The 26,604-nt window shown below is 37.1% G+C and overlaps 1 protein-coding gene across 1 annotated transcript in view; it reads right to left on the bottom strand.

Annotated features, from left to right (window-relative positions):
• Window positions 1–3,350: 3,350 nt before the first annotated feature.
• Window positions 3,351–26,604, bottom strand: part of MINDY2 (MINDY lysine 48 deubiquitinase 2) — a 30,315-nt gene continuing 7,061 nt past the window's right edge. Inside the window, exons 2-9 of the mRNA XM_079318480.1 lie at window positions 25,453–25,510; window positions 23,170–23,234; window positions 20,491–20,649; window positions 19,565–19,667; window positions 18,879–19,021; window positions 11,048–11,221; window positions 10,283–10,456; window positions 3,351–8,944 (exon numbers count right to left, since the gene is read on the bottom strand). Coding sequence (XP_079174606.1) covers window positions 8,822–8,944; window positions 10,283–10,456; window positions 11,048–11,221; window positions 18,879–19,021; window positions 19,565–19,667; window positions 20,491–20,649; window positions 23,170–23,234; window positions 25,453–25,510 — 999 coding nt within the window. The 3' untranslated portion in view covers window positions 3,351–8,821. The remainder of the gene's footprint in view (window positions 8,945–10,282; window positions 10,457–11,047; window positions 11,222–18,878; window positions 19,022–19,564; window positions 19,668–20,490; window positions 20,650–23,169; window positions 23,235–25,452; window positions 25,511–26,604) is intronic.

The raw sequence follows: 26,604 nt of genomic DNA, 5'->3' as shown, positions 1-26,604 counted from the left end.
GAAGTTTTAAACAGCTGGGATTTTACACCAGACTACCACAAACTCCTTACAGGGCTTGGGGACTCCTGCAGCTGCTCACTGATGTGACCCTGAGCAGAAGTTTGCATCTTGTTAAGCCTTTTGGTTTGGGTCAGCATGGTAGGGTCTGTGTTAAACCTTCCTGGACCAGGCCCAAACAGAAATACCAGACAGCCAGGCCAGGAGTTTTTATCACCCAGCCAGGGTAAGGGTGTGGTTACAACTCTGCTGTTCAGCAAGGAAGAAAAGTGAATTAATCCCATTTGGAAAAGCTTGGGGGGTGGATGTCCTCTAAATGAACAGGGGACTCCTAGCAGAACAGAAGAGCTCAGGAAATTGTCTTTGAGAGCTGGAAATATTGATGCAGATTGCCTGTGAAAGAAGGATTTAGGTTACATTTTTTGAAGGTATGAGGCAGTAAGATGCTGATTTCTGCTTGCTGTGTGGAACCTGCAACATTCCAGGGGAATTAAGAGCAGAGCAGGGAATGAGTTTAAACTAAACTGGTTTTAAGTAGCCTTTCAGGAAAGATGGAGGAGAGATAAACCTGCTGTGTAACAGCATTGTCTCTGATTAATCCTACATGGATATTCACATGACAAATACTTAAGTTTAAACAAAAGAGATGCACTGTCTCAGCAAGTTGTGTCACTTACCTTGATATATTTAATGCATCTTATTTAATTCTTAAAAATCTGAGAAGTTCAATATACTGAGTTTTGCTGCAGGAGTTTGCACAGAAAAGTACAAGTTCCCAGTGCATTTTCAAAAGTACTTGTGCATGTGGCTGCAATTTGTGCTTTATCAGGTGTGGAAACACACAGAAAACAAGTATCTGCTCCAAGATGAATTTGTAGTGGCTAATGGATCTTATGGTCAATTTAGAAGTTTGTAACCTTGAAAGATAAAGCTATAGAGAGGTACAAAATTAAAACTTGAGATGTGCTTGGTTCTTTGTAAAAGTCTAGATGTGCATTCCAACAGTTAAAGTTTAATTAAATTAAAAATCTGATTGTGCATGTGTAGCCATTTCACTTAAAATATTAATACAAACTCAGATAATGGGGGAAAAAGCTGATTGAAAACAAACTGCTGAAACCTTTGAATTTATCAAAAGCTTAAGAGCACCAGAAGTCTATAATTTTCTTTTCCAGAGTGAGTTTTTGTTGTGTTATGTTTGTTGGGTTTTTTAAGTATATCATCCAGCCTTTATCATTATGAAAGAAGTTAAGTATCTAAATGAAATATTTATTTAAGTTTGATCACTTAAATTTATTTACATACAATGAGTTTCAGAAGACTGTTAACCAAAATAAATCTCAGTTGGGTAAAGACCTTGAACTAGAGAGAGGCTGATAAAGGGAGACACTGTTTAAAAGGTAACAGAATTTAACAGCTTTGTGGTACACAAACAAAAAGGGGTATTAAGATACAGAACTGGATTTCTCTGAAAACTATTTGTGTTCAAAATTATTTCAACAATTTACAAGGAAATGTTATTTCCTTATAGTCTTTAAAAACACAATACAATATAAACAATTAAGGCTTTTAAAATGCAAAACATTCAGTAGTTGAACTTGTAGATGCCATTACAGTGTTGGATAATGGTGTAACACAATGAAAAGTTATTTCATTCACATACACTGGTACAAATGATGCTGCATGACTAGATTTAATTGTCATGCACCTCTAAAATACAAGTTAAAAAATTTAACTTCTCCCTTTTCTTGGTAAATCCAGAGTCACTTGCATCAGCTTTATTTTGCATTTTCTTTTAAGACTAGATTTAGAAATCAGTAAGCATGGGAAGACTAACAGACAAAACTGCTGATTTAACACAGGAATTGCACAAGTCTGGTGGCATCTTGAAGACATTACTAATCTGGAAGTATTTTGGAACTTTTCTAAAATGGGTCAGGGTTTTGTGTGTGTAGTTTTTTAAAAAAACACTTAATTGTAAAAAGACCCTGTCAAGGCAGTTAAGAAAACAAATATTTGACTTAGCACTGGAGAACTTGGGGCGGCTTTTGTAGAGGATGCATTTTTCTATGTTCCATCAGTTATTTCTTCACTAAGCTTACATGTAAAAGGTGATTATCACAAGTTGTACAAATAAAATCTATGCAGCTGGTGATCAGATAAAAGGATAACTGAAAATGATATAAAAAAGACTTTGATAAGAACTTGGTTTGCTGAAAGCTGTAATATAAACCAAAACTGTCATTTAACATTAAAGCTCTATCAGGTTTACTGTAGGGAAACTGCTGAAAGTATTTCTCACTCCTTTATAAAGAAATTGCTGTAAGGAATTAACATAATACTGAGCAAGATGTAACAGATTTAGAATAGCTTTCTGTGGCACAGGACAAACACTTGATACTTCTGTGGTTCTAAGGACTGCTAGCAAAGTTGTGAGGCTCAGCCTATAAACAGTGACAGACACTGCAAAAACACAGGGAAAAAAACCACTGACAGGTGCTGTAACTGTCCAGTACACTCTGACAGCAACCTGCATTAACTGGGGTTGTTTTGGCAAGTACAAAGTGTATCCACACCAGAGCCCTGCATATTTCAGCAGTGTCTGGACTGTAACTCCCTGACCAGTCACATTCTCAGCATGTTACAGCACTAGTGATTTCAGGAGTTACCAAATTACTGGTGAAGAAACTCTTGCTCCAGTAGGTTTCTCTTGAAATCATTGTACCTATGGTCACTTTTTTAAGGGGCTCTCTGAAGTTATTTTTGCTTGGCAATCCCTAAGAGAAAACATGTAAGAAATCCAGAAATATAAACATACCTGGTGTAAACAAGTAGATGGAATACAGACAAAATTATTGCAAGTACTCACGATAAAAAATGCAGAATCTGGATTACAAAGAGTTTAAAGTCCACAAGCAGGTTCCTTGGTTGACTGTATCTATTTGCAGTGTCTTGAAGATACCACCTATTACTATACTTTTCCAAGCAAAAGAAGGATTTTATTTCCACAGCAATACTTTCTTCCTGTAGGTAACAGAATTAGTGGTAATATGCATTTGGCCAAAATCCCTATACTGTTACCTCACAGAGAACCTGGTTTCAAACTTTCAGTGTGAAGGGCTTTGTTAAAACTCAACTGTAAACAAAACAGTAGCTAAGATAAACCAGTTTCTGGCTCTGGTTAATCTGCAATAACAAAAGCCTTAAAATTAATTGATCTATTGCTGGCCTGATACCAAAATACTAGAGAGAAAATTGTCTGTTTTCATAGATCATTTTGGAGTTCCCCAAAACAAGAGATGAGCAAACCCAAGAGTGTTCCCATTACTCAGCTGATTTGAGTTTTTAAAGTATAAAGTTTAAGACACACTGGTGTTTCTTCTAATTGCAATTTTGACCTTTTCCTTGGCAAGTGCCAGTAAGCAGGAACAAAAGCCATCACAAGGTTTCTGACAAGGATACAAGTTATCCCAGCTTTTCTCAAAACACATTCAGAAGAAATCTAAAAATGTTAAACCTAGGTTTTTTTCAAAACTGCTTAGCATAAACTTAACTTTTCAAAGTTACAGCTGAAGTTTTAACTCAAAAAGCCCATCTAAATTTTCCTAAGGGCTTCCAACAAGCAAAGACAACATGAACTTCAAGACTGACCAAGTATCCTGTTATTCCATCCAGCTCTGTGATGGAGGATCTCAGTTTGTCTCAGCTAAAGGCTTTGGCTCATGAGACAATATTAGATCACTCCCCATATGTTTCACAATCAGTATCACTTATGGTGGATGGGACCTAAACTGAAATTGGGTCAGCACTAAAGGATGATCAAGAGAGTCATTTAAAAAAATAATAAAACTTAGCTGAGTTTGTGTCCCTGTCCAGCCCCAAGGTCTCTGTACATCTGGCTGTGTTTGACTCTATCACACCACCCCCATTTCATTCACTCTGGGGAGGGCAGCACAGGCAGTGCCTCAGATCTGTCTACACTGACCTGCACTGATCAGCAGCTGCCTTTGATTGCAGCAGTGTTACACTGTTTGTAAGCACTGTTTAGACTGAGCTAGCAAACTTTTCAGTTACTTGGAGGGCTAAAACTTCATCTGAATCATTCCCTAGGATTTCCCAAAAATAACACTAGTTTGTTGCACATTGTTCTGTGCTGTAGAGGCAAACATGGGATCTTGATTTTCTAATGATAATTAACAGAGTATTTAAAGATTTAAACCTTGAAAAACAAGGAATTGCCCATTTTAGCACATAAAGCTTCTCCATGAACACAAGTAACCCTACAAACCAGAAAGGGAATGAGGAAGGCAGATTTCAGCAAGAGAACTCTCCAGCAAAGAGAGCTCAGAGTGATAGGAGCTGACATTGACCAAAACTGAACAGCAGGCAAATGACATTTAATAAAAATATTTGGAGCTATCAGAGGATCAGCACAGCTAGTCCTGACTTCAAAGCACAGTGAGAATGAAGAGCAGTGTGTCCAGGGACAGACACTGCCAACTGCCAGGAAATGAACCTGCTGGGCATTACCTAGGTGAGAAAACACAGCCACTGCACGCTGTGCCACAGCTATTTGTGTCCAAAATAACAGCAAAATTAAGGACAGAGCCTTAAACAATCTCAAGAGGTAACACAGGGACTTTTTATGTTCCAGCCTCTTTCCTCCCTAGCATTCCCCTGTGACACTTCTTCCCCATCAAAGCTGAGCTTAAATCCACTGCTTTTCTACTGGCCAAGCTGAGAACAAGAGGGAGCTGTACAGGAACACTGAACATCAGACACACTCTGTGTAAATCATATCACTCATCTCTTCCCATTTTCCCACTCAACACTAACAGTCTCTGGCTAGTTATGCTTAATAAAAAAGGATGTGTACTCATCAAGATGAAATGCCAGTTTCAGGCTTTGCATGTGACATTTGCTATCCCTAGACTGAATGAACATTTTTTAGAGTTGGATTTTTCTTGCTACCAAGGTGTTGTTCATCATAGCACAGATGGAAAAAATGAGAGCATTGTACTGCAACCAAACTACAGCTTCTTATTTTTGCTTTTTTTGGAATATGCTTTCTAATGAGGATTCCACATCCATTAATGTGCATTTCCTGAGTCACTTGTTCAGTGCTGCAACCTTTAAAAATCTACTTTTACATAAAATAAGCTCTTAATTCAGCAAGTATGTTGTATTGAAGGACATAGTTGGTATAGATTCTCTAAATAGGCATTCTAATGCAAAGAGCTGATCCAAGCAATGAGCTGACTCTGTTACAGAAATAGTGGAGCAGGAAGGAAGAACAATTCAGTTAAAAATACATGAGCTTTACCTTTCACTTGAGCATTTCCTGCTGAATGCACAAGAAATTCCATTTCAAGAACTCAAAACTGCCTTTTATTACATACTGAAAATTTTTTCAAGAGCTTGTGTACACAAGTTTGAAGAAACATGACAATAATGTGGAATATCACGTGAGTAAGAGCCTGCCTAGCAATCCAAGGTTCCCAGCAGAGCCTGTGCTTCCCTTGGAGCTCATGTTCCTGTGAGCCACAGGAGCAGCTCTGCAGAGACACTGAACACATAATTTCTTCTATGAACAACAGGGACAGCTAACAAAATGTAGTTTTGCATTGTGTTTAAGTGAATTTTCAGGAATGCTGATTTCATTCTCTGGTGTTAAAACCCTCTGTTGGATCTGTTTTGTTGGGTTGAAAGTGTTGAGTGTTACAAGAAAACTGGTGGATTTGAGCATTTACAAAGTGCCTTACAGAAAAACATTTATCTCTACGGCAGTGCTCAGTTTTTTGCTAATCTTAAGAATACTTGTATGTAGCTTTTTTATGTCACAACTATAATGTAACAACAAAAAAATCTATCATTCTGTTTTTTGTGCTAGCATTTATCTAGTGGAAAACAAGTTCTACTCTACTTTTCTGGACACTTTCATATATATTATGTAGTATTTGGAGCATGTGCATGCTAAATTGTATAAATAGATTTAAAGTACAAATCTATACCCTTTTGTGAGAACATGAGCTGGAGGAAAAAAAAAAAAAAAGAAAAAAAGGCAAATGAAGTAAACAGAAGTAGATATTGTCTTCTTGGTACTCCAAGACTATATTGTGCAATATTGTTTTCCAAGCTCACTTCATATAGATAAAAACAATTCTGTTCATGTTTTTTGATCCTCAGATACTGTCAGAGATACCAACTGTGACAGGTGCTTTCAGAATGGTTGCTCCCCATAGGGCATAAATTAAACTTCCACATGAATTTCATCTGGGGTATTGGAAAGCTCAACTGCTTATAACTTTTGCCACTAACAAGTTCAACTTATGCAGCCCTAGATTTCAGGAATTCTTTACCTTTTTTCCAAAGCTTCAAGACCTGTAAAGGAAAAAGGATATTAACAGAGGATTGTGTTCATAGCATGTCTTCCATCTCAAATACCCTGAAACCCTCTACTCCTCTATTGAAAGAAACTGAATTATCTGGGAGTTGCAGCTTCATGATGAGCACTGCATTTAACTCTTCTTCCTCAGTGACCAAATGACCATAATTCCTCTAACTCCAGCATATTAAGTTTCAGGCACATCTGTCTGAAACTGGAAATGTTACATGAATTCTTCTAATACGAGCAAGTATCTTAGGCAAAGAGATGAACTCCTTAGCCACAACAGCTGGATTCCTTCCAAAAGGAGTTAAAGTGGCAATACTGTCACTGAAAATAAAAACAAACACTTAGCTTGACATATTTATTTTCAAGGTCAATAAATAAATGTAAATACACAAATTTGGAAAAATCTTAGTAACAGAATGTTTTTAAACAACATTCTGGCTTAAAGTCTCTGTTATTGACACTACTGGAATAGTTTCTCATCTACTTAAAGTAGCTAAGTCATTATGTTGGTGATCCTCCATCATTAATTTGTTTGAAGAAGTTAGGCTGCTGCAAAGGAAAAAGAGACATCAACCTTTGCTTTGACATAGAAAACTATCTGAACTGCATACATTAAGTATTAAAATTACTTCTCTGGGCATGACTTTTCTAGAGAAGATATTTCTAAATTTATAGTTTACACATTAGAGACCTCCTACTCTTCTATACTTCATCATTATAAAAGGGAAATAACAAAAGTGGAAGAAAAAACAAAAGAGGAAAAGGCATGGAAGAAAAGTGATACAAATTGGCCCTTTAGTTGGTAAAAATACAATCTTCCTTTATCTCATTCTCATTCTAGGTTGGTAACAGATGTGTGTGATGACTGGTTGCCATCAGTGCAGCAAGTCTGCTTGAAATAATTGTGAAGTGGCTCTTTACTAGTGGACTTGTGTTAGACACCCACTTTTATAGACATTCTCCAAACACCTGGAAGCAGGAATGTCACATTCCACCTTAGCTTGCAGGTTATTCTGTGTGAACACTAAGGCTTAGAGTACAGAACTTGTCCAGGAGAAGCAGCCTTTTTCAAAAGTATCTATAAATCATTAAATAGAAATTTTTATCAAAAGGTTCAACAAGAAGATAATTGTTATTGATTTAATGGAAGTGGAGGAAGATTTGTGGTTCCCTCAAAATTCATCAAGTGTTCTATTTCTGCATTCTATAAATACTACAAGATGCAACATGTTTATTTGGTTCCCATAAATTAGAAAAATCTGGTTTCCAAAAATTCTAAATTAGTGATTTAAAAAACAAAATATTACACTTGGCCACCTTTCAAACCATCTCAGAGAGCAGCTTCACTCCTCTCTCACCCCTTCAGAAGTGTGCTTTTTTTAAGAATACATGATTTATAAAACAAACAAAAAAGTGTGTTTTTAACTACAGTACACTTGCTTAAGTATACAAGTGGACACGTTAACGTCATGTTGAAGTTCAAGGTACTTCTGGATAAAAGGCAGATAGTTAGTTATTTTGACTCTGCATTCTTATATAGAATAACAATTATTATAGACTTCAGTTTCCTCTCATCATTCATCTAACATATAGAGAGGTCAATAAATAAAAGCTTATCTGGTCCAGTTTACCTACAAGAGAAAAAATAATAAAAGAAAAAGAAGTTACCTATAAAATTACTTGTTTAACCCTGAAAACATCTGAGTTGCCATACCCAGTTTGTAGTTGCAAGAAAAGCAAACAATATTCATCTTGCTTTTTAATAAATGCCCCATGTTTTTCATGACAATTTCTGTATGCTGCCTAATAACTCACATATTCTTGGGGCAAGAAAAGCTGGCCAGGAGATGCAGTGATAGCAGTATAAATCTGGGTTCAGAAAAAGAACATACCAGATCCAGAAGCAAAGAAATCTGGACACACTGAGGAGGCAGTGCCCAGCTGTTACTTGGGCTCTTGTGTCGTGGAGACTATACCCAGCCTAAGATATAGTTTGATACTAAGGAAGTAACACAGAACTCCATTGTGCTCGTGTACAGACTTCAGGAAAAAGCCTTACACAAAATGAATTACCTTTGTTTAGAGTAGAAGATAAAATAGCTTACTAACTGATGTAATGAGTAATGGATGTCACTGTGACACAGGACTTGCCATGAGTTGTGTGTTCAGCTACAAGGTGCAGTATTTCTTATGACTAACTCAAAGCACAGCCGCATCCAACTGTGATTTGGAATTCCCTCTTGAGCAGCAGCACTATGACTTTGAAGGAAGTCTGATTGTTACAAAGTCATCCCTCCTCTCTTGGAACATGAACAAAATCCATGGGGTAATCAGGCACAGGCGGCATGTAACAGGTTTGTCTTCCTTTTTACTCCTTGTTTTTGCTTCTCTGAGGACATGCACTTGGCTCCAGATGGAATCCCTGTTCTGTTACAAGAGAACACAGCTGTTCTTCTCTTTCTCCCTCTCCTTCTCTCGAGGCTCTTTGCGTTTGCGCTCGTTGCTCCCGGATTGTCTTGCAGCACTGGCTGGAGAGGCAGCACCTTGTACCTGCTGTGTAGGGAAAATAACATGGGAAATAAACCCAGCACCACTGCAGATACAGCCTCAACTGTTACTGTGTGCTCAAGTCCACAAACAAAAAAGTTTAAGTATTATGCAAACCAACAGAATTCAGGTAGGGGTTTTTGGTATACCTACTCCAGGACCTCCACAAAAATTGCATATTTCTTGAAAAGTAAGTCAGCTGAAAATATATTTCAAATTTCATGTGTCCCTTCTTTTGTGTCCACATATTCAGATCAGTAGTTTCAATAAAATATGTTTTCAAGCATTTTCTGGCACTTCTGTGTTATTGTACTAGAATTTTTTCTTAGTTTCTTTATAAGTACATAATCCACATTCCACAATTTGCAGAGTCAAAGTGCTGATGTGGACAGTGAGATAATGGTAAGGTAGCAACTTTTTGTGACCAGTAACTCTTTAATAACTTGGCAAGAGGGTTGGTACCCAAAGGAGTATAAGTTTGTTAATTCATCATCTATTCCCTCCATTCACAGCTGTAAATGACCACACTCTTAATCCTGTTCAGCAGGTTCTTCAGTTCTACCTTTGGCAGCCAGCAGTAATGAGTCTGTGTCTTAGACAGGTACTGCTGGTTCCATTAGAGCAACAAACAGTGCAAATAACACAACTTCACCTGTCAAAGTTCTTGTTTCATGCTTAAACTTATCAATTAATGATTCTGAATTACTTCAGGCCAAAGATGCAGGCAAAGATGTTTTTTTCCTTACATATTTGTAAATAAAAGCAGTTCTTAAAGTTCTCAGTGGTTAAGAACCCTCTAAATCCAAAACACTAACTTAAATATTGTCTCTGCACAGAAGATTCAGTTAAATTGCATTTTAACTGAATCACATTTTCAGAAGATTTTGCAATCAGCTGCTTATGGGTATGGGATGAAAAGGTATACTGGGAGAAACTGTAAATTGCCTAATTTGGAACAACAGAATAGGTTCACATGCGATCACAGTCTGAATCACATGAAAATGTAGAGCAACTAACTTCTGCAAGACAAAATAAAGACAAAGCTTCAACTATTATGCAATATATTAGCTAATACCATCTTTGGAACCTGACATATTAATTAATATTAACATCATTTCAGGCAAAGTATAAATGAAACCTTAGTTTAGAAGGTTAAGCCTGCTATAAAGTACCTAAATGTTTGCAAAATTGCCATATCTGCATGCATACTCCAACAACTGTAGCATTGTCCTGAAGATTCCTATATTCACCTCAAGCTGAAATATATACAAGCATAGCTATTTCTATGCAATTATTAATACTTTCTAAAATTGATGATCATATTCTGTAGTACTGTTTTCTTACCTGGACCTGAGCAGCTGCTTGTTCTTGTTCCTGATAGAACTGAGACGCTCTCCTGTCCTCCTCTTCCTGGAGTTTCTTTGCTAGTTCTAGATCACTGATTCCTTCTGGGATCTGTTCCCAGTTAATCTCTTGATTCTGCTGCTCTTGTTGTAGAGACAATGCCATCAGATAATCCTAAAACAGTAAACTTGGTAATTAATGCTCTTTTACAGAGAAAAGAGTCAAGTCATATCAAGTGAGTATTTCAGCATGTGCAGCTACACACAACTATCACTTTTCTCCCAGACTCCATGTGGAGAGTAAGAATTTGTTTCAGAACCTGTCAACTGCAGGAAGGCTGAGAAAAGCTACTTTACACATCTGCTTTCACAATGCCTAAGCAGCAGCACAGAAAACACAAAAACTAATTTAAAAATTTTGCTTTCAGGCTTAAATTTATTACCTAGACTGCAGTAAATTATCTGTTCGATTTTTTATTCTGAGAGGGAGATGCAAGCCCTTCAATTTAAGAAGCATCTTACTGATTTTCCCCTATTTGTAAATTAATAGTATTTTAAAAACATTAGTGGTGATCACTATAAACTTTTTCAGAATGTAAGATTTCCAAGGAACTTTGTCTTGCTCTGCACTTGTGCATTAACTGGTACAACTCAGCCCCACCTCAAAGATGATTTCTGCAAACTCTGTGTCTCAATAAGAGTAACAAACTCCCACCATGACTGAAACTCAGTAGTAACTTACAATTGAAAGGTAGAAACACAGTACCTGATCTATTTGATCCTGCTGCCCTCTGTAGACAGTTTCAGGGTCTGATGGAGGCCGCAGGTGGAATTCAGAGTCACAGAAATTCCCATCACCATCCACATTGTGCAAGCTTTCCCACACAACCTTCTCTTCTGTAAGAAAGCCCTGGTCTGTCACCAGCAGGTAAAGCTGACCCTATACAAAAGAACAAGGAAAACTTGTAAAACTAAAAAAAAACCAAAAAGTAACAACTTTTTATAATCTAAGCAGAAATGATACAAGTGTTGCATTCCAATAAAACATTAATTTGAAGGTTTTAGCACGTTTAATAATTGAATAAATCAGCACACAGCATTACACCACCAGATACTAGTATTCACTGATAAATTAACAGCCACACAATTTCTGTATTCCATCTTGTAACTCTTCTTTCTTAGTGGAAGTTCATATTGACTATAAATTAATATAAAACATTATTATATAAAAAATTGAATATATTGATATATATCAAGCTCTACTCCTTGACAGCTCTTTAAAAACACACCTAAGAAGTAGACTTTAAAACTGGCAGCAAGGACTTTAAATCCTAGATGTAATCACATTAAATTCCAAAGGTAAGATATGGAGACAAAGGTGATCTTTCCAAACAATCCAAGAGGCATTACCTCAAAATGGCCACATCTCAGACTTCATGTTTCATAATGAGTTTTGACAGAATTTGAGGTCTGTGTCAATTGAAAGCTCTAAATTTAAGATTCGTACTATCACTTGTCACCAGTAACTGCTTTTGTTGGCATTTTATTTACAGTTCCATAAAGCCAAATTTATTGATTTCAAAGTCTGAAATTATAAAATGGGCTGGTCTGGAGTGAAGAAGACAATGCTAACAAGTGCAGATACCAAGGCACTGGAAGGATGAAATGTAAGCTTAGGCTGAAGGAGTGGGAGAGGAGCTGAAATCAAATAACTGAAGCAGGTCCCATGTAAAAGGAGATGGTGCTGCACATCTGAGGGACAGCAAAAGCAGCACAAAATAATTAAATTTCCATTTAAAGAAGTCAATGTATTTCATTCTACCTTTTTTATCATGTTTTTAGGATTACACTACTAGAATGCTGTTACTGACAATACAACATATTAAGACTAAAGCTTCCATTAGTATTGCTGAATGTAACAGATCAAGACACTCAACACAAAACTTGTAAAGTGGTTTAGCTGTAAAAATCAAGGCAGTTAATTGTGACATCCACAAAAAATCTGGTATTTGTATTCCAGCAGCACACAAAGGGCTCTCAAAGATTGCTGTGCTGAAGTTGTACCAAAGCAAGAGGCAGGTCATTTCTAATGATCTTTGAGGCTAAACAGGAAATGGAAACTGTCCATATACAGAACGAGCTCCCTGACTTCTCCTAAGTCATTAAATAACTCTGAGGGAGGTGTTGAAATTCCAATCGTATCTCGTCAATCCCACTCTGTTTACAGCCACCCCTCCTGAGGCTGGGAGGTCACTTGATGTAACAAAAATATTATTTAAAGACTCATATGCAGCAATTACTGCCATATTACCTAATACTGTAACATGCACTTATACACAAGGCCAAATAGAGTGGATAAAAAACCCCAACCAAAACCAAACAGCTAACACTACTGTATGTTCAAGCTTTGGAATGGAGTTAAGCAGCACAAGGGGGCTTTACAAATATAAATACAAGTGTCAGCAACAAGTCTGATCACATAACATGATCTAAGAAATCATCTGTCCCTTGGAAACCTGCCTAAGAACTGAATTATACTCCTGACACTTAAAATTACCTCAAGAAAATAGAAGGAAGTAATTTCGTAATGTTTTCACTTTGCACAGAATGCCTATTTCACAACTTTTTGTATAATAGAAGTCTTAAAAAATATGTTAAAAAAAAATCCCAGAATTTTAAAGATAAAAAGTATTTGAACTTTTAGGTTTTATTTTGCACAGTAAATTGACTCAACCAAACCTAAAAAAGGGGGTGGTGTGTGAGTCTCAGGTTGTCCTCTATTATGCTATACATTTTAAATTACATCCCATAAACTGTGCAGCTTATTAATACTGAAATTGTGAAAATACTAGTTTTCCTATCTCCAAATTATTATAAGCTTCATTTTTCCACACACAAATACTAAGGTATATCATTGCCTTCATGGAATTAGAATCTAGTATCTAAGGATGGATTAAAGCTAACACTTATTTGAAACAGAGACCCATTTCAAATCTTAAATACAGTTTATATTCTTACTTTGTAAGAATTTCTCAATTAAACAGTGATTATAAAAATGTCACATTAGAGTAAATAATAAAAAATGTAACACAGCTCCCTAATGAAATGCAATAAACTGCATTACATACCACATCACTTGAACACCAACACTGCAATTCCAATACCAACTGCATACCTTAAAACATCCTGCTTCACTTGACCAAAGCTTAGCAAACCAACAAACACAGGCTCCCTAGTACCTGATAAGAGACAGAGCTGCTGCTCACATTATTGGAATGAAAGAAAAATGGGAAACCACAAATCAGAAATCCAAAGTAATTTTTCCCTTATTTTTAACCAATTTCTGTGATCTCTACATCATTAGTATGATTAAATTGAATTCCACAAATAAATCCAACCAGGGCCCTCACAATATTGCTAATATTCAACGAGCCTTTGGCAATAATTTAATATATAAAGTCAGAGGAGTTGGCTCTTTTGCTATGAACTGTAATGTAAACTCTCATCATGGGTTTGGTTCCTTCCACTTGCAACAAGAAAATAGAAGCCCTGTCTACAGACTGGCTTTGTAGACACAGTTTTAATGCCAGGCACGTTCTCTTTTCCCACTGCTAAAGGCACAGCCACATTGAGCGGCACACCCAGACTCCAGCAAGGAGAGCCCGTGGTCCGAGAAAAGCTTTTGATCTTTTATCTTTTATCCTCTGACCTCCGCGGGGCCTCGGAGCCGAGCACATCCCTGGGCAGGGACTCGCACATCCCGGGCTGGCTGGAGGGACAGGGACACAGCCCCGGGGGACAGAGGGACACAGGGACAGGGGGACACACACACGGCCCCGGGGGGAGAGAGGGACAGAGGGACACACACACACTGCCCCGGGGGACAGAGGGACACACACACACAGCCCCGGGGGACAGAGGGACACACACACAGCCCCGGGGGACAGAGGGACACAGGGACAGGGGGACACACACACGGCCCCGGGGGACAGAGGAACAGAAGGACAGGGGGACACACACACAGCCCCGGAGGACAGAGGGACAGAAGGACAGGGGGACACACACACAGCCCCGGAGGACAGAGGGACAGAAGGACAGGGGGACACACACACAGCCCCGGAGGACAGAGGGACAGAAGGACAGGGGGACACACACACAGCCCCGGGGGACAGAGGGACACACACACAGCCCCGAGGGACAGAGGGACACACACACAGTCCCGGGGGACAGAGGGACACACACAGTCCCGGGGGACAGAGGGACACACACACACAGCCCCGAGGGACAGAGGGACACACACAGCCCCGGGGGGACAGAGGGACAGGGACACACACAGTCCCGGCCTGTGCAGCCGCTGCGGGTCCCCGCGCACACCGAGCTCGGGCAGCTCATGGAACAAATGAACACAAAAATGGCTTTAAAATGCCCCTCACTGAGAACAGCATCAACGATTCACAGAATGTTTCTACCCCCAGAAAAAGCTTAACTGGACATTGTTAGAGTATTAGCAGCTTATCTTTTAGGTTTGTTTTTAAATGTAGGGTTTTAAACAAATACCCAGTCTCATGGGTTAACACTGTCCCTCAAAATGCCAAAACATAATAAACAGCAAAAATATCTGCTACTAACTACAGTCAATAGAGACTAAAACAATGAAAGAAAGTCCCAAGTGTTTAACTATTGTAGACACAGTTTACTTTAACAAAGTTATGACTAATTATTTATCATAAAAATCAATATTTAGACCAATGCCCAGATTTTATAGTTTCACATATAAAAAACCTTGAAATAAACTGAGGATAAAGCAAGATTATTCTCCCAAACAGGGATCTCTTAGTATTCTGGTTTGCACAATAAAACAATCCCTCTCTGAAATGCACAAATACAGGCTACAGGGGATGTTACTAGACCTTCTTTCCTTGGATAATTTCAAAATCAGAATAAATAATTAAGATAAAGGTTATTAAAATATTTGTTCCAATTCCAATTACCAAGTTTCCAGCAACTCAGAAAACTGAAAAAGAAAACCAAACACCTGCCCAATAGCTTCATACAGTAAAGACCAACATTTTAAGTCTTATGTTTTGATTAATATGTAATTATTCTCTTGGACTTCTGGATCAGATCCCTTCATTTTTGTGAAGGTGTTTTAAGTTGATGAATGAGTCTTGTTTTAATTTTCTCTGACAGTTAAAACATTCAGATATACTAATATTAAAAAGAGTTTTTTAAGAAAGTATGTACTATTGAATTCAGAGTAACCCTCAGCATAAGAACTGTGCACCTCTTAAGAAAATGAAAAATAAACATGTTTTTAAGCAGTTATATTCATTGCCTCTACTGTGCCAATCTTAAATGCCCAAGGAAAAATTGCAATTATTGGAATAAAATTATCTGTTGAGTTCTGAAGCAGAAACACAACATTTATAAAGTAGAAAACACGCATATTTAAAAATGCAAACAGGTAAGTGTCTTGATACTTTTCAGTAAAGGACATAGTAAATTCTGGTAAAACGTTCCAACTGAACTAAGATCTTCTTACCAAACTGATCCCCTCTTTACAGTCCTGTTTTTCCTTGATCTAGGGAATTATCATTTGATGTATTTATTATCTGCATAATGAAAAGCAAAGGCAAAAAAATAAAATCACATTTTTAACTGCTGAAAATTATTACTGTATAATCACATGAGCCAAGACTATTAGTATGTCATTAAAGGAATTTTTCTACAGGAAGTAGAAAAAATTATTACTTGGGCAAATGGACAAGGTACAGAAATCCAAGTCCTTTTACTAAAATGTCAGCCTTAAAAAAAAAAAAACACAAACACACTGCACTTTAAAAATATCCCTAGTGTACAAGTCCTTGTGTCAGCTGTAAATTAAAGCTGCCAAATAAAAGTTTAAATGTTAGTTTAATTAGAACAACAATCGCTCATACCTCAAGCTCTGTTTCTAAAAATACACCGATTTTATTACATGGATATAACTTATTACATGTGTAATTCCCTTTTGATTAACTTTATAGCTGCTTTATTTATACCTTTCCATGTATTGGTTTGGAGGGGAAAGACAGAAAGGCAGCATTAGAGAAAGAGAAAAAATAATTGCATCATTCTTGCCCTAGAAGTTCTATACCTCCATTTTCCTTGGCATATGTTATTTCTCGATTTTTCCAGTGGATGGAATTTTCTCCATAGTCCAGCTACTGCTGACTACTGCTCAAACTGTGAGGAAACTCCATCTGCAGAGCAAGCATTAAACCCAGGAGATGGAAAGAGTGAAGCAGTTGAAAAAAAACCTGAACTCTGTAGCAACAATGCGTTTGGCACTCACATGGAGGTCCAAAATTTTCTGGATAGCTGCTCTGGGCTAAAAGCCCAAGTCAAGTCTATTTCAGACCTGATACAAAAGACCCCCTAGGCATGCAGCTACTGCAAACAGCTGGGTAGGTTAGAAGCAGGCAAGAGAGTTACTGCTGGCCTTTAAGTATCCTTTTAAAAATTATCTTCTTGATAAAATAATTATCAATAAAATCATTATTTTTTATCATAATAATTAAAAAAAAAAAGTTTCTTGGTATCTCAAATTCCGTCATGTACCAATCAACAGAAATCCAAATCAAAATGAACACTGTCTACAGGCAATAACCTCAGGAACTAAAACACGTAAATACCATGGAAATTAAACATAAAGTACAAAGTCATTCCCCATAATGACTGTGAAACACAAGAATAACAGTCTCTATTTCAAAACTTAGCATTTCAGAATTCTAAGAATTTGCAAAAAGCACAAGATGAAAATCACTGTGACTGAGCAGCAGCAAACCTTAAATATACAAACAATACTCTTCTTCAAATATTTTAACTTTGTATTTCTTAGGACTTGTATATAGCTCTTACAGGAAAAACTCAGACACATTTTTAATCACTGCCTTAACCTGTTCTGTATTATTAATATTGGCAAAGGATATTTAACTCATTGAAGTGTTGCATTTTATTTCTATAAGGAAACAGGATCTCAACTGAGAATTACATGTTTACAAGTATGAAGCTATAATAAAGTACAGACAAACACCCACCAGGTTCTGGCCTTTAATCTAAATACTGGGCTGTGGAAGACTACAAAGACCCTATGCATAATAAAACTAATCTGTATTTATAATCCACAAGACAAAGTGATTTGCATTGACTGTATTTAATACAAATAATATTTCAGATTTTAAAGGCTTTAATAATAGCACAAAAATGCATTATTTCCATAATACATTATTATGTATTTTATCTAGAATAGCCTTCAGACAAAGTAGAAGAGGTATCCTGCCTTTCTAGATACCATTTGTACCCAGGAAGTACGGCTGTACTTTTACTGTTTTCTTTTATAAAACCAAGTTATGTTGTGGTTGGGGTTTATTCTTCCCTCTCCACTCCACAATGAAAACATAAAACAGTGTACAGGCTTGTTTCATGAGCTACCACCAGCTAATCCAAGAACTACATTTAGAAAAGCAGAGAGGGGGGAAAACTATACTCAAAATTGTGGTTTAAATGAGCTGCATCAGGAAGTGCAATGTTTGACTACACAGAATATATTTCATATTTTTTGGTTATTTAAATGGAAGAAGGGAGGAGAAAGATCCTTTTGCTTGCCCTACTGCTTTAACAGAGTGGCATCATATACACAGATTTAAAACATATCTCAGATGTACTCCAGTCAGAAAACCAAGTGTGTTACCTGCTTGTAGAGTCAATCATTATTTATCAGGACTGTTCAGACCTTTAGCTCAGCTTATGAGTAGCTACACAAAATGCCAAAGATTAGCATTGACAGTTAAGATTAACAAAGGGAAAAAAAAAAAAAGACTAGTAGTGACAAATGAAAGTGTCATAATTTTAAGAGTTCTATACAAGGATGAAAACTCATACACTACCATCCTAGCAAAAGTAATTTTAGCATGAAGATGCTCCATAAATGAATGTCAACTTGCCAAGCTCCATTCCATGGAGGAAGGAGTTCCAGAAGCACTAACCAAGCTGACACTTGCATTTTGTATCCTGGAATACTCCTTTCACAATTGCTGCCATGTTGTTTCCTCAGATACAGATAAAAAAGTAATTTAAAAAATTATCTTCCCTAACAAAGGGAACCAATATTGTAGCTCATCTCAACTTCTCCAAATATTTGGGATTTTGCACATGGACATATTCATCTACTGGCCCAAATGTAATGCAAACTTTTAAATCTTCAGAAACAAGAAATTACGTAAATTAACCTTATCATGCCAACCACAAACTGCAAGAAAATTTAAGCCATGTAAGAAGTGTACATAACTATACATAACCACAAAGAGTTAACACAGGGAGTAAACTTAACATAAAGGAAAAGGCTACAAGAAGATTTAAAGGAGTAATGGATCCAGTGACTAAACTACTAATCATTAATTCTTAAGTAACATTTGCTACAGGCCTTACAGACACTGTAAGCCATATTTACATATAACATAAAAACCTGGAATTTAATTCTATTTCAAATCAGTGAAAAACCATTACTTGCTTTGAAACACAAAACACAGCAATAAAGACAAAAATGCTGGATGTACCTTGTATTTGGTCATGGTGCTAAAATGGTTGTTCCTGAAGAACACACAAAGCTCTCCCTCCTGGACAGCTGAAGTCAACTCACACAGTCCATGGTATGTCAATTGTGTAGCTGTGTTATTTAGGAACTGCTCAGCTACAAACCCTGCAAAAGCAACACATACTGTTATGTGTGTCTACTACACACTTGCTAATATAAGACCTGGTAACAACAATAGTATTTTTCCTGTCTCCCCCCTACATCCCCATAGTACCACAAGCCTTAGGGAACATATTCAGAGAGGGGACAACAAGTTTCAAAGTTCTAAAACCACAGCATTGTAAACAAACCTTCCCATATTCAGAAATGCTATATCCAGTTCTAATATTTTATCTGTTGTAATGGAGTATATAATACATATTCTAGTTATAGGAGATAATACATAGCTAAGTTGAAATCTGAATGCTGCCACAATAGGGGAAGTTCTTGCCAGCTTTTGAAAACGTGTACTGAATAGATCAAGAGAATGCATCAGAGAAGTTGAGAAGACAAGCACAGTGCTGCCTGCCTGCCCAGGGAAAGCAGCTCAGCACACAGAATGCAGCTCTTCCCACTTGTATCTCTACTCAGCATGACCCACATGGAAAATATGTAACTTAGATTTGGCAGGGCACATACTTTGATAAAATGCAGAAAAACATTACCTACCTTCACTAACCAGTTCACTGTTTTCTGACTGTTTACAAGAAATTATCTTCTCCACCAGCTGATTGTAACTGCAGTTACCAACTGCTTTTACTATGTCAGCAACCTGCAGCAGAAAGGAACAACATGGAGAATTTACCTTTGAAAAGAACAGAACAGAACTGCATGCCAGTGGCAATTATTAATAAGACAATAAGAATTCAATAAAGAGAGGATGTTATCCCCTTAAAAAATCTAGGCCAAAACATTTTAGCCCAGAGTGTTACACATTTTGCTATTTCAGATCCTATTTTAAATCCTTCAGTTAACCCTTAGCATCAAAAGCTAAGGCAGATGGAGAACATGGCATGAGTTGGATCAGCTGGGCCAAGGTAAGAGAGCAGCAACTCTCACCAAGGCTTGAGAAGAAAAACTCTTAGGCATTATTATTCCAGCCAAACTCACCAGTTTCCCCCTAAATAAACAATACCATTTTCTTGTTTATTAAATAATACAGTTAAAATAAATTGTGTTTGCTAAAGATGCAGTTCTCTCCAACCAGTTCCACTATCCTCATTTCTCAACTGCAGTGACTAATAAATCAAACTTTAAAATAGGAGGAAAGTAACTTTGTATTCCTTCCAAGTGTTCTCTAATAAGCTTGCAAAAATGATGACTGGGACACTGTATCTGGGGCAACTTGCTACTTCCCTCAGAAAAACAATTCTCCTTTACAGAGTCATAGAAGGCTTTTAAAGTGGTTTGACTACAGACCGAGGCTCTGCAAAGGTCCTGCACTAAAAAGACACAGTCTGTATTCACTCCTCTATTTTTCTGACTAGATTTAAAAAATTCATTACCATATTCATTATTGACTTGTTAAAATTCAGAAATAATACCTTCAGAATAAGTTTTTTTTTTTTTTTAATAGTTGAAAAAGAATGAGTTACCTGAGGGTCCACAAGCCATCCATGGTACAAGGGGATATCAAGAAGATCAAACACTATGCATTCAGGTGTGTATTCAAATACTCGGACACCTGTGAACTTCACATTGACATCCAGACCTGTCTGCAACTTATGCAGAATTGCCATTGCATCACTCATGTTCTGACAAAAAGAAAAAAAAAGAAAGAACAGATGACCCAATAGAGCTTTGTTCACTCAGTGGTTACTATTGTAACCCTTCATCATTTAGTACTCATCAACTCAATACTTCAGAATAAAAAAAAAATTACAAGGGGGTAAATACCTAAACAAATGTTTCAATGCACATTCGTGTTACACATTGTGCCAGAAGATATATGAAATATAAGAATCCCCCTCCAATCACCTCTGTTTCTTTTTTACACTCAAACTACTTTTAGGCAGTTCTGATTGCTTTAGGTCTATTTCCCAAAGCCACAAGCCAGATGTCTGCAAGAAAACTGAATTGTAAGGGAATCTTCAAGGGACTTTCCTTGAGGTTTCTTGTCCCCTTTTAAGCCTTCCCTTACAAGTCAGACTGAAATACTTGTCACTACATAATGAACAGTAAGATCTACAGACCCACTTGCCAACTCTAATTTCAGGGTTCAATACTTAGAATCAGAATCTTAATTGTTCACCACTCTTTTTCTTTAATAAAAAACATATACTGTCTTATTTTGGGCATACCTTGAAAAGGCCTGTAGATTCTATTGTAGAAAGAAGTCATGAAAGTAGCACTTATTATAGTAGTGATTCCAATGGAATCCTAAGGAGAATTATCAAGTTATGAAGTTCCAATCACAGAAAGGAAAGATGAGCCAAAGAAAACGTGCTTTGTGAGACAGTTACTTTCAACCAGCAGATAAAAACCAATTCCTGACATGCAGAAAAAAAACCCCATTTCCACTAAGTGAGAAAAGCCCATAAAAAATATGGTCAGAAAGTCTGTGCAAAAGATTTGGGGAAACTTAGGCCATTTTTTGTTGCAGTTTGGGGGTTTTTGGGTTTTGCAACATTCTGTTGCTTAACAGGAATTCAGGCTTACAACAGTGGGAAAGCAGCATGACAAAGACCAAAGAAATACAGATTGGACAGGAGATGGAGACAGCAAAGATTCAGAGACTAAAACTACTGATGGTTAAAGACAGTTGCCTCTGTCTTCTAATCAGAATCTGCACTTGAGCATGGCTGCTATAAATGTTTTAATGTTTGTAGCCCTTTAACTGCCCTGTTCTGTCAAGTTTCCATGATCAGGAATGGAACAGCTCCCACTTCCTTACTACATGTTGCTTCATCTTATTGACAACTTTGCTATGTCACAAGGTTTAGAATTTAGCAAGATTTTTTAAGTAATTCTCAAGACTGGCTTCAGCTTTTATCATCTTAAAAGCAAACCAAACCACCTTAACAAGTGCATGTCATTAGTAGGGACCAGATATCAAATATAAAAACCTGTCTGAGATGTTTTGAAAGAAATTCTGCCATAATCTTACTCTCCTATGTGAATAGGAAGTCCATGGTAAGCACTAGCTATCCACAAATTCAGATCATACATCTACAGACAATAGCTGCATTTATTTTGCAATGTTTACTTTGCAAACAAAGCAGGATTACATCAAATGGACCAGAAAACCACAGAAGATTCTCACTACAATTTCAACATTATCACTTCTGCTTCAGCTATTTCCGTACCTTCAAAGGAACTGAGAAGATTTCTAGAACAGAAGGTTTCTTTGAAATTACACAGTTAAAAATTTTAGGTATGTGACATTTATGTAGTAAACCTATATATTTGAGAAATCTATAGAGGTTGTACTTTCACCAGGCATAACAGTTTTCATCACCCTCCTGTAAGTTGATTATAGCTATAACCTTCTACAGCACAGAATGGTGTGGAAGAAATAGCCAATTTCATTATTACAAAAGTAATTCCTATAATCTGATACAAACCAACCTCAAGTTACTCGATTTGATTTTCAACACTGAATGAGAACAAGAAAAAAATGACCTAGGAATAAACAAACTACCTTGAACCCTTACACCTATTAAAAAATTCAAATTCCTCTTCCATGAATAATCAAAAAGCCAGCTGTGACTATAGACAGAGCTTGGAAAATTTATACTAAATCAATAATTTAAAATACTAATAGCATCATCTTTAGTTTAGAAAGACTTCTGTGATGACATATAAATACTGGCCAGTGCAAATAATATCACCTTTCATAACATGGCATCAACCTCTTTTTGTCCATCACGACTAAGAACACAGATCTCTCTTACTCAGTTTACACCCTCAGAGAAACTCGGGCAGACATCATAGAACAGAGCAACTGTAAGGATATGTAACAGAAGACTTCAAAAAGCAACCACCCTGTTATATACTTTTATTAGTACCTTTGTGTTACAGTTCCTCAATAAAACCCATTTTACTTCATTGCACTCATAACAGGATGGGGGCGAAGTGTCTTGTGTTAATAGATACTGAGTTTTTCTTCACTAATAGCACATCTATAAAATTATTACTCTACATCAAGCCCAGAAAAAAAAACAAACTAATGGTCTGTATGCTTCTGGTTTTTAATAAGATGAAGAACTCTATGTAGAAACATAGTTTTAGTTTCCTCAGACATAAGCAACTGTGTTCTAGGAGCAGCTCCTTACCTGCTCATAATTAAGTCGCTGAATTTCAGATATCTCTTTAGGTTTTGCATCAAGAATGTAGTCTCCTAAAAGAAAGCAAAATTGAAATTAAATTTATTCCACAATCAAAGCTTCAACATTTCTATGAATATTTCTGACTGAAGCTGACTGATAATAAATAAATACCACAACTGAAATTTTCTATCAAATTAATGAAATCACATTGCTCTACAACCTGAATTATAATTATGGAGCAAAATATAAATATAACAAACTTAGTAAGATCATATTAATAAAATTCAAATGGCCAACACTGTTGCTAAAGCAGCATTTCATAATCTCTTGGGGATCATACCAATCTCTTCATTATTCAAAAAATGACCTCCCACTGTGTCTCAGCTTAAAAATATAAAAAGGTCAAACTGTTCACATTAAGGCATGTAATTCTGTACACAATTTAAAAAGGCAACTGCTTATCCTCACTGAGACTGTGAATGTTTGCCATGTTTTATACACCAGTAATTCTATAAAACTTGTTATGCTGGTTTTGAGTGCAGTTAACTTTCTTTGCAGTGGCTGCTGTGGGGCCGTGCCCTGGCTTTGTGCTGAACACAGGCTGATAACACAGAGATGTTTTTGTTATTGCTCAGCAGGGTCACACAGAGCCAAGCCCTTCCTGCTTTTCACAGGGCCAAGCTGGCGAGGGCTGAGGGTGCACAGGAGGCTGTGAGGAGACACAGCCTGGACAGGTGACACCACTGAGCACAGGGATGTTCCAGAAAACCTGACACAGGCCCAGGATATAAAGTGGGAGGAAGGAGGAGGAAGAGGGGGACATTTGGAGCAATGCCACTTTTCTTCCCAAGTCACCACTGCACATGACAGGGTCCTGCCCTCCTTGGGAGGCCTGAGCACCTGCCTGCCCCTGAAAAGCAGCAAATTCATTCCCTGTTTTGCTCTGCTTTCCCTATATTGAGTTTTGAACTCAACCCACAGGTTTTCTGGCTTTTACACTCCCCATTCTCTACCTGAACTCACTGGTAGGGGAGTGAGCAAGGTGCTGCCTAGGCTTAAACCACAACACTTGTATTCCAACTTTGACTACAACACAAAGATAATAGATTAGTTAATAACTAATCAAGCACTGAGGTTCAAGATTTATAACATCTTTAGAGACTAGTATCCACTTTCCAGATTTTATTTCAATGTTTTTGTACTTATTCCCTTGCTCCATTACTAAAATCAGAAAAATATAGGTTTCCTAATTTATACTCTTTTAACTTGAAAGTGGTAGAAGGCTGTTTTGTTGGTTTCAGCTTTTTTTTTTTAGCTGTAGAAGAACTGTAACTGCTAATCCTGTTGAGTGAGTAGGAACCTAAATAATTTGAACACAATTTTATTATTCAACTTAGTAAGACAATTCCAGAAGCTAAAATATGCCTTCAAGAAAGAATACACATCTAGACAACTGAAATTATGTAGTGACTTCAGACAGTATTGTGTCATCAGTGCAATTATAAGAAATGTTTAGACACAAGGAACAAGATTTCTTTCTTTTTTTTTTTTTTTGGAAAATTATGCAGGTACGTTTTTTCTTCAACCAGAAGAGTCAGCAATTTGCTTCTGAAAAGAACAAGCTATGTTCTTTAGAAGCAAAAAGAAAAAATAAAGTAAGGGTTTTTCTCCCACTAAAGAAAAATCAAACCTAGTCCATTAAGTTCAAACATTTTATATTTTGTCAAGCTGCAAGGGAAGAAAAAGTGGTACATGCAGCTTAAGTACTATCACAACTGCACTTTTAACACCTGGATCATCAGGAATATTAAAGTTCCAGCCCTGTCAGATACAAAGAGCTTCAGTTTTGCTGAACACTGAATACAATGCCAGATGAGTGCCTGCAAATCAGATCCCCAATCACTGTGAGAATTATAATAATTTTTCTTGCTATTTTAATTGGTCATACTTCCAAGCATTAGAGCTACTATAGACAATTAAAGACAGAGTTGACTTACTGCATTCTGTCAACTATAATAAAACAACACTGTAAAAGACATTAATAATTTTAAATCTGTCAATGTGTTGCTGCACTAAGCCAACAGCATCAACTAGGCCAATCACTTTGGAAAGCAGTGCAGAAAACTTCTAAAAACAGTTAAGGAAAAGCATGAGTAACTTAATGCTGTAAGTAGTTCTCTTGAATCAAAGAAAAAGCTGAATAGAACAGTAAATAAATAAAACAGTCTATGTTACTAAGCACTACGAAGTACAACACACAAATGAAAGCAATTTATTGCAATTACCAACCTAAGTATTCCATCAGCTGTTCAGCCGTTATGATTTCCATCATTGGTGGCAGTTTAATCTGTCAAAGTAAAAGTATATTCTCTTTAAAACACCAAAACACTACAATTTAAAAAGTATTTCTAGACAGAAGACTTCCGATTACATTTCCCTCACCAGTTTATAAGGCCATTAGCATACTAGACCTCTACTAAATAGCAGCCACAAGAAAATATTAAAAAGGCATTTTTATTTTTAGAGAAACCACATGCACACAGCACTTTCTTCCACCTGCACATCTCTGCATAGTGCCCCCTTCTCCCACCAAAATGTTTCTCCAGCGTCCCACTCCACAGGAGCTCACACCATTCACTGCAGAGGCTCAACTACAAGTGCTCAGAATTAACAGACTGGGAACTGTTAAGAAACTTAATTTCCTCAAGTCTTTGACTCCTTACCTTCATTAAAATTCTAAACTGAGTATTAGCCCAAAAAGTTCTGCACACAGACTCTAAAGTCTCTAAAGGATCTCGTGTCAGTAGCTGCTGGGACAGGGAAGCCAAAGATTTGTGCAGGTACAAGGAAATGACCTCCCAGCCTCCCATCCCAAGTTCACATTCCAAGGGTTTGGCTTAACTCCACAGAGAGCAGACCAGACACACAGAACTCTGAGGTGAAGATTCCATTCCCCTCTTCCCTGATCTATTCCCACCATCATCACCTGCTAAAACCAACCACCTTGGCAGAGCTAAAAGCTTCCTGCATTCTCATCTCTTCCAGCATCCTGGGTAAACGTTTTGGCTGAACACTTAATTCACTGCAGGAAGAAGTGCAATAGCCAAAGCACAAACATATACAAGGATATGCTTCTATATGGCAATCTGAAGAAATACCACAGGAGGATACAGACTTACTCAATTTTTATCTGCATAAATGAGAATTTTATTTTTCTAGGGTTTGGGGTTGGTTTGTCTTGGGGGTTGATTTTTCAGCTCTCTTCAATTTTTCATTTTCTCATCCAATCACCCTCTAACATCTTGCCATTCGAAGTCTAGAAAAGGTATTTATTATATTGGGAATTTTTAAAACAAGTTCCCCAGTAATGATCACTGTTCTCCTTGACACATATAGAAAGAATGATGTGAGACTTATCTCATGTTTGAGATTTAATAGGGT

This window comes from Erithacus rubecula (genome assembly GCF_903797595.1).
Source record: "Erithacus rubecula genome assembly, chromosome: 14".
NCBI lineage: Eukaryota > Metazoa > Chordata > Aves > Passeriformes > Muscicapidae > Erithacus > Erithacus rubecula.
This window is presented reverse-complemented; position numbering and strand designations above follow the sequence as displayed.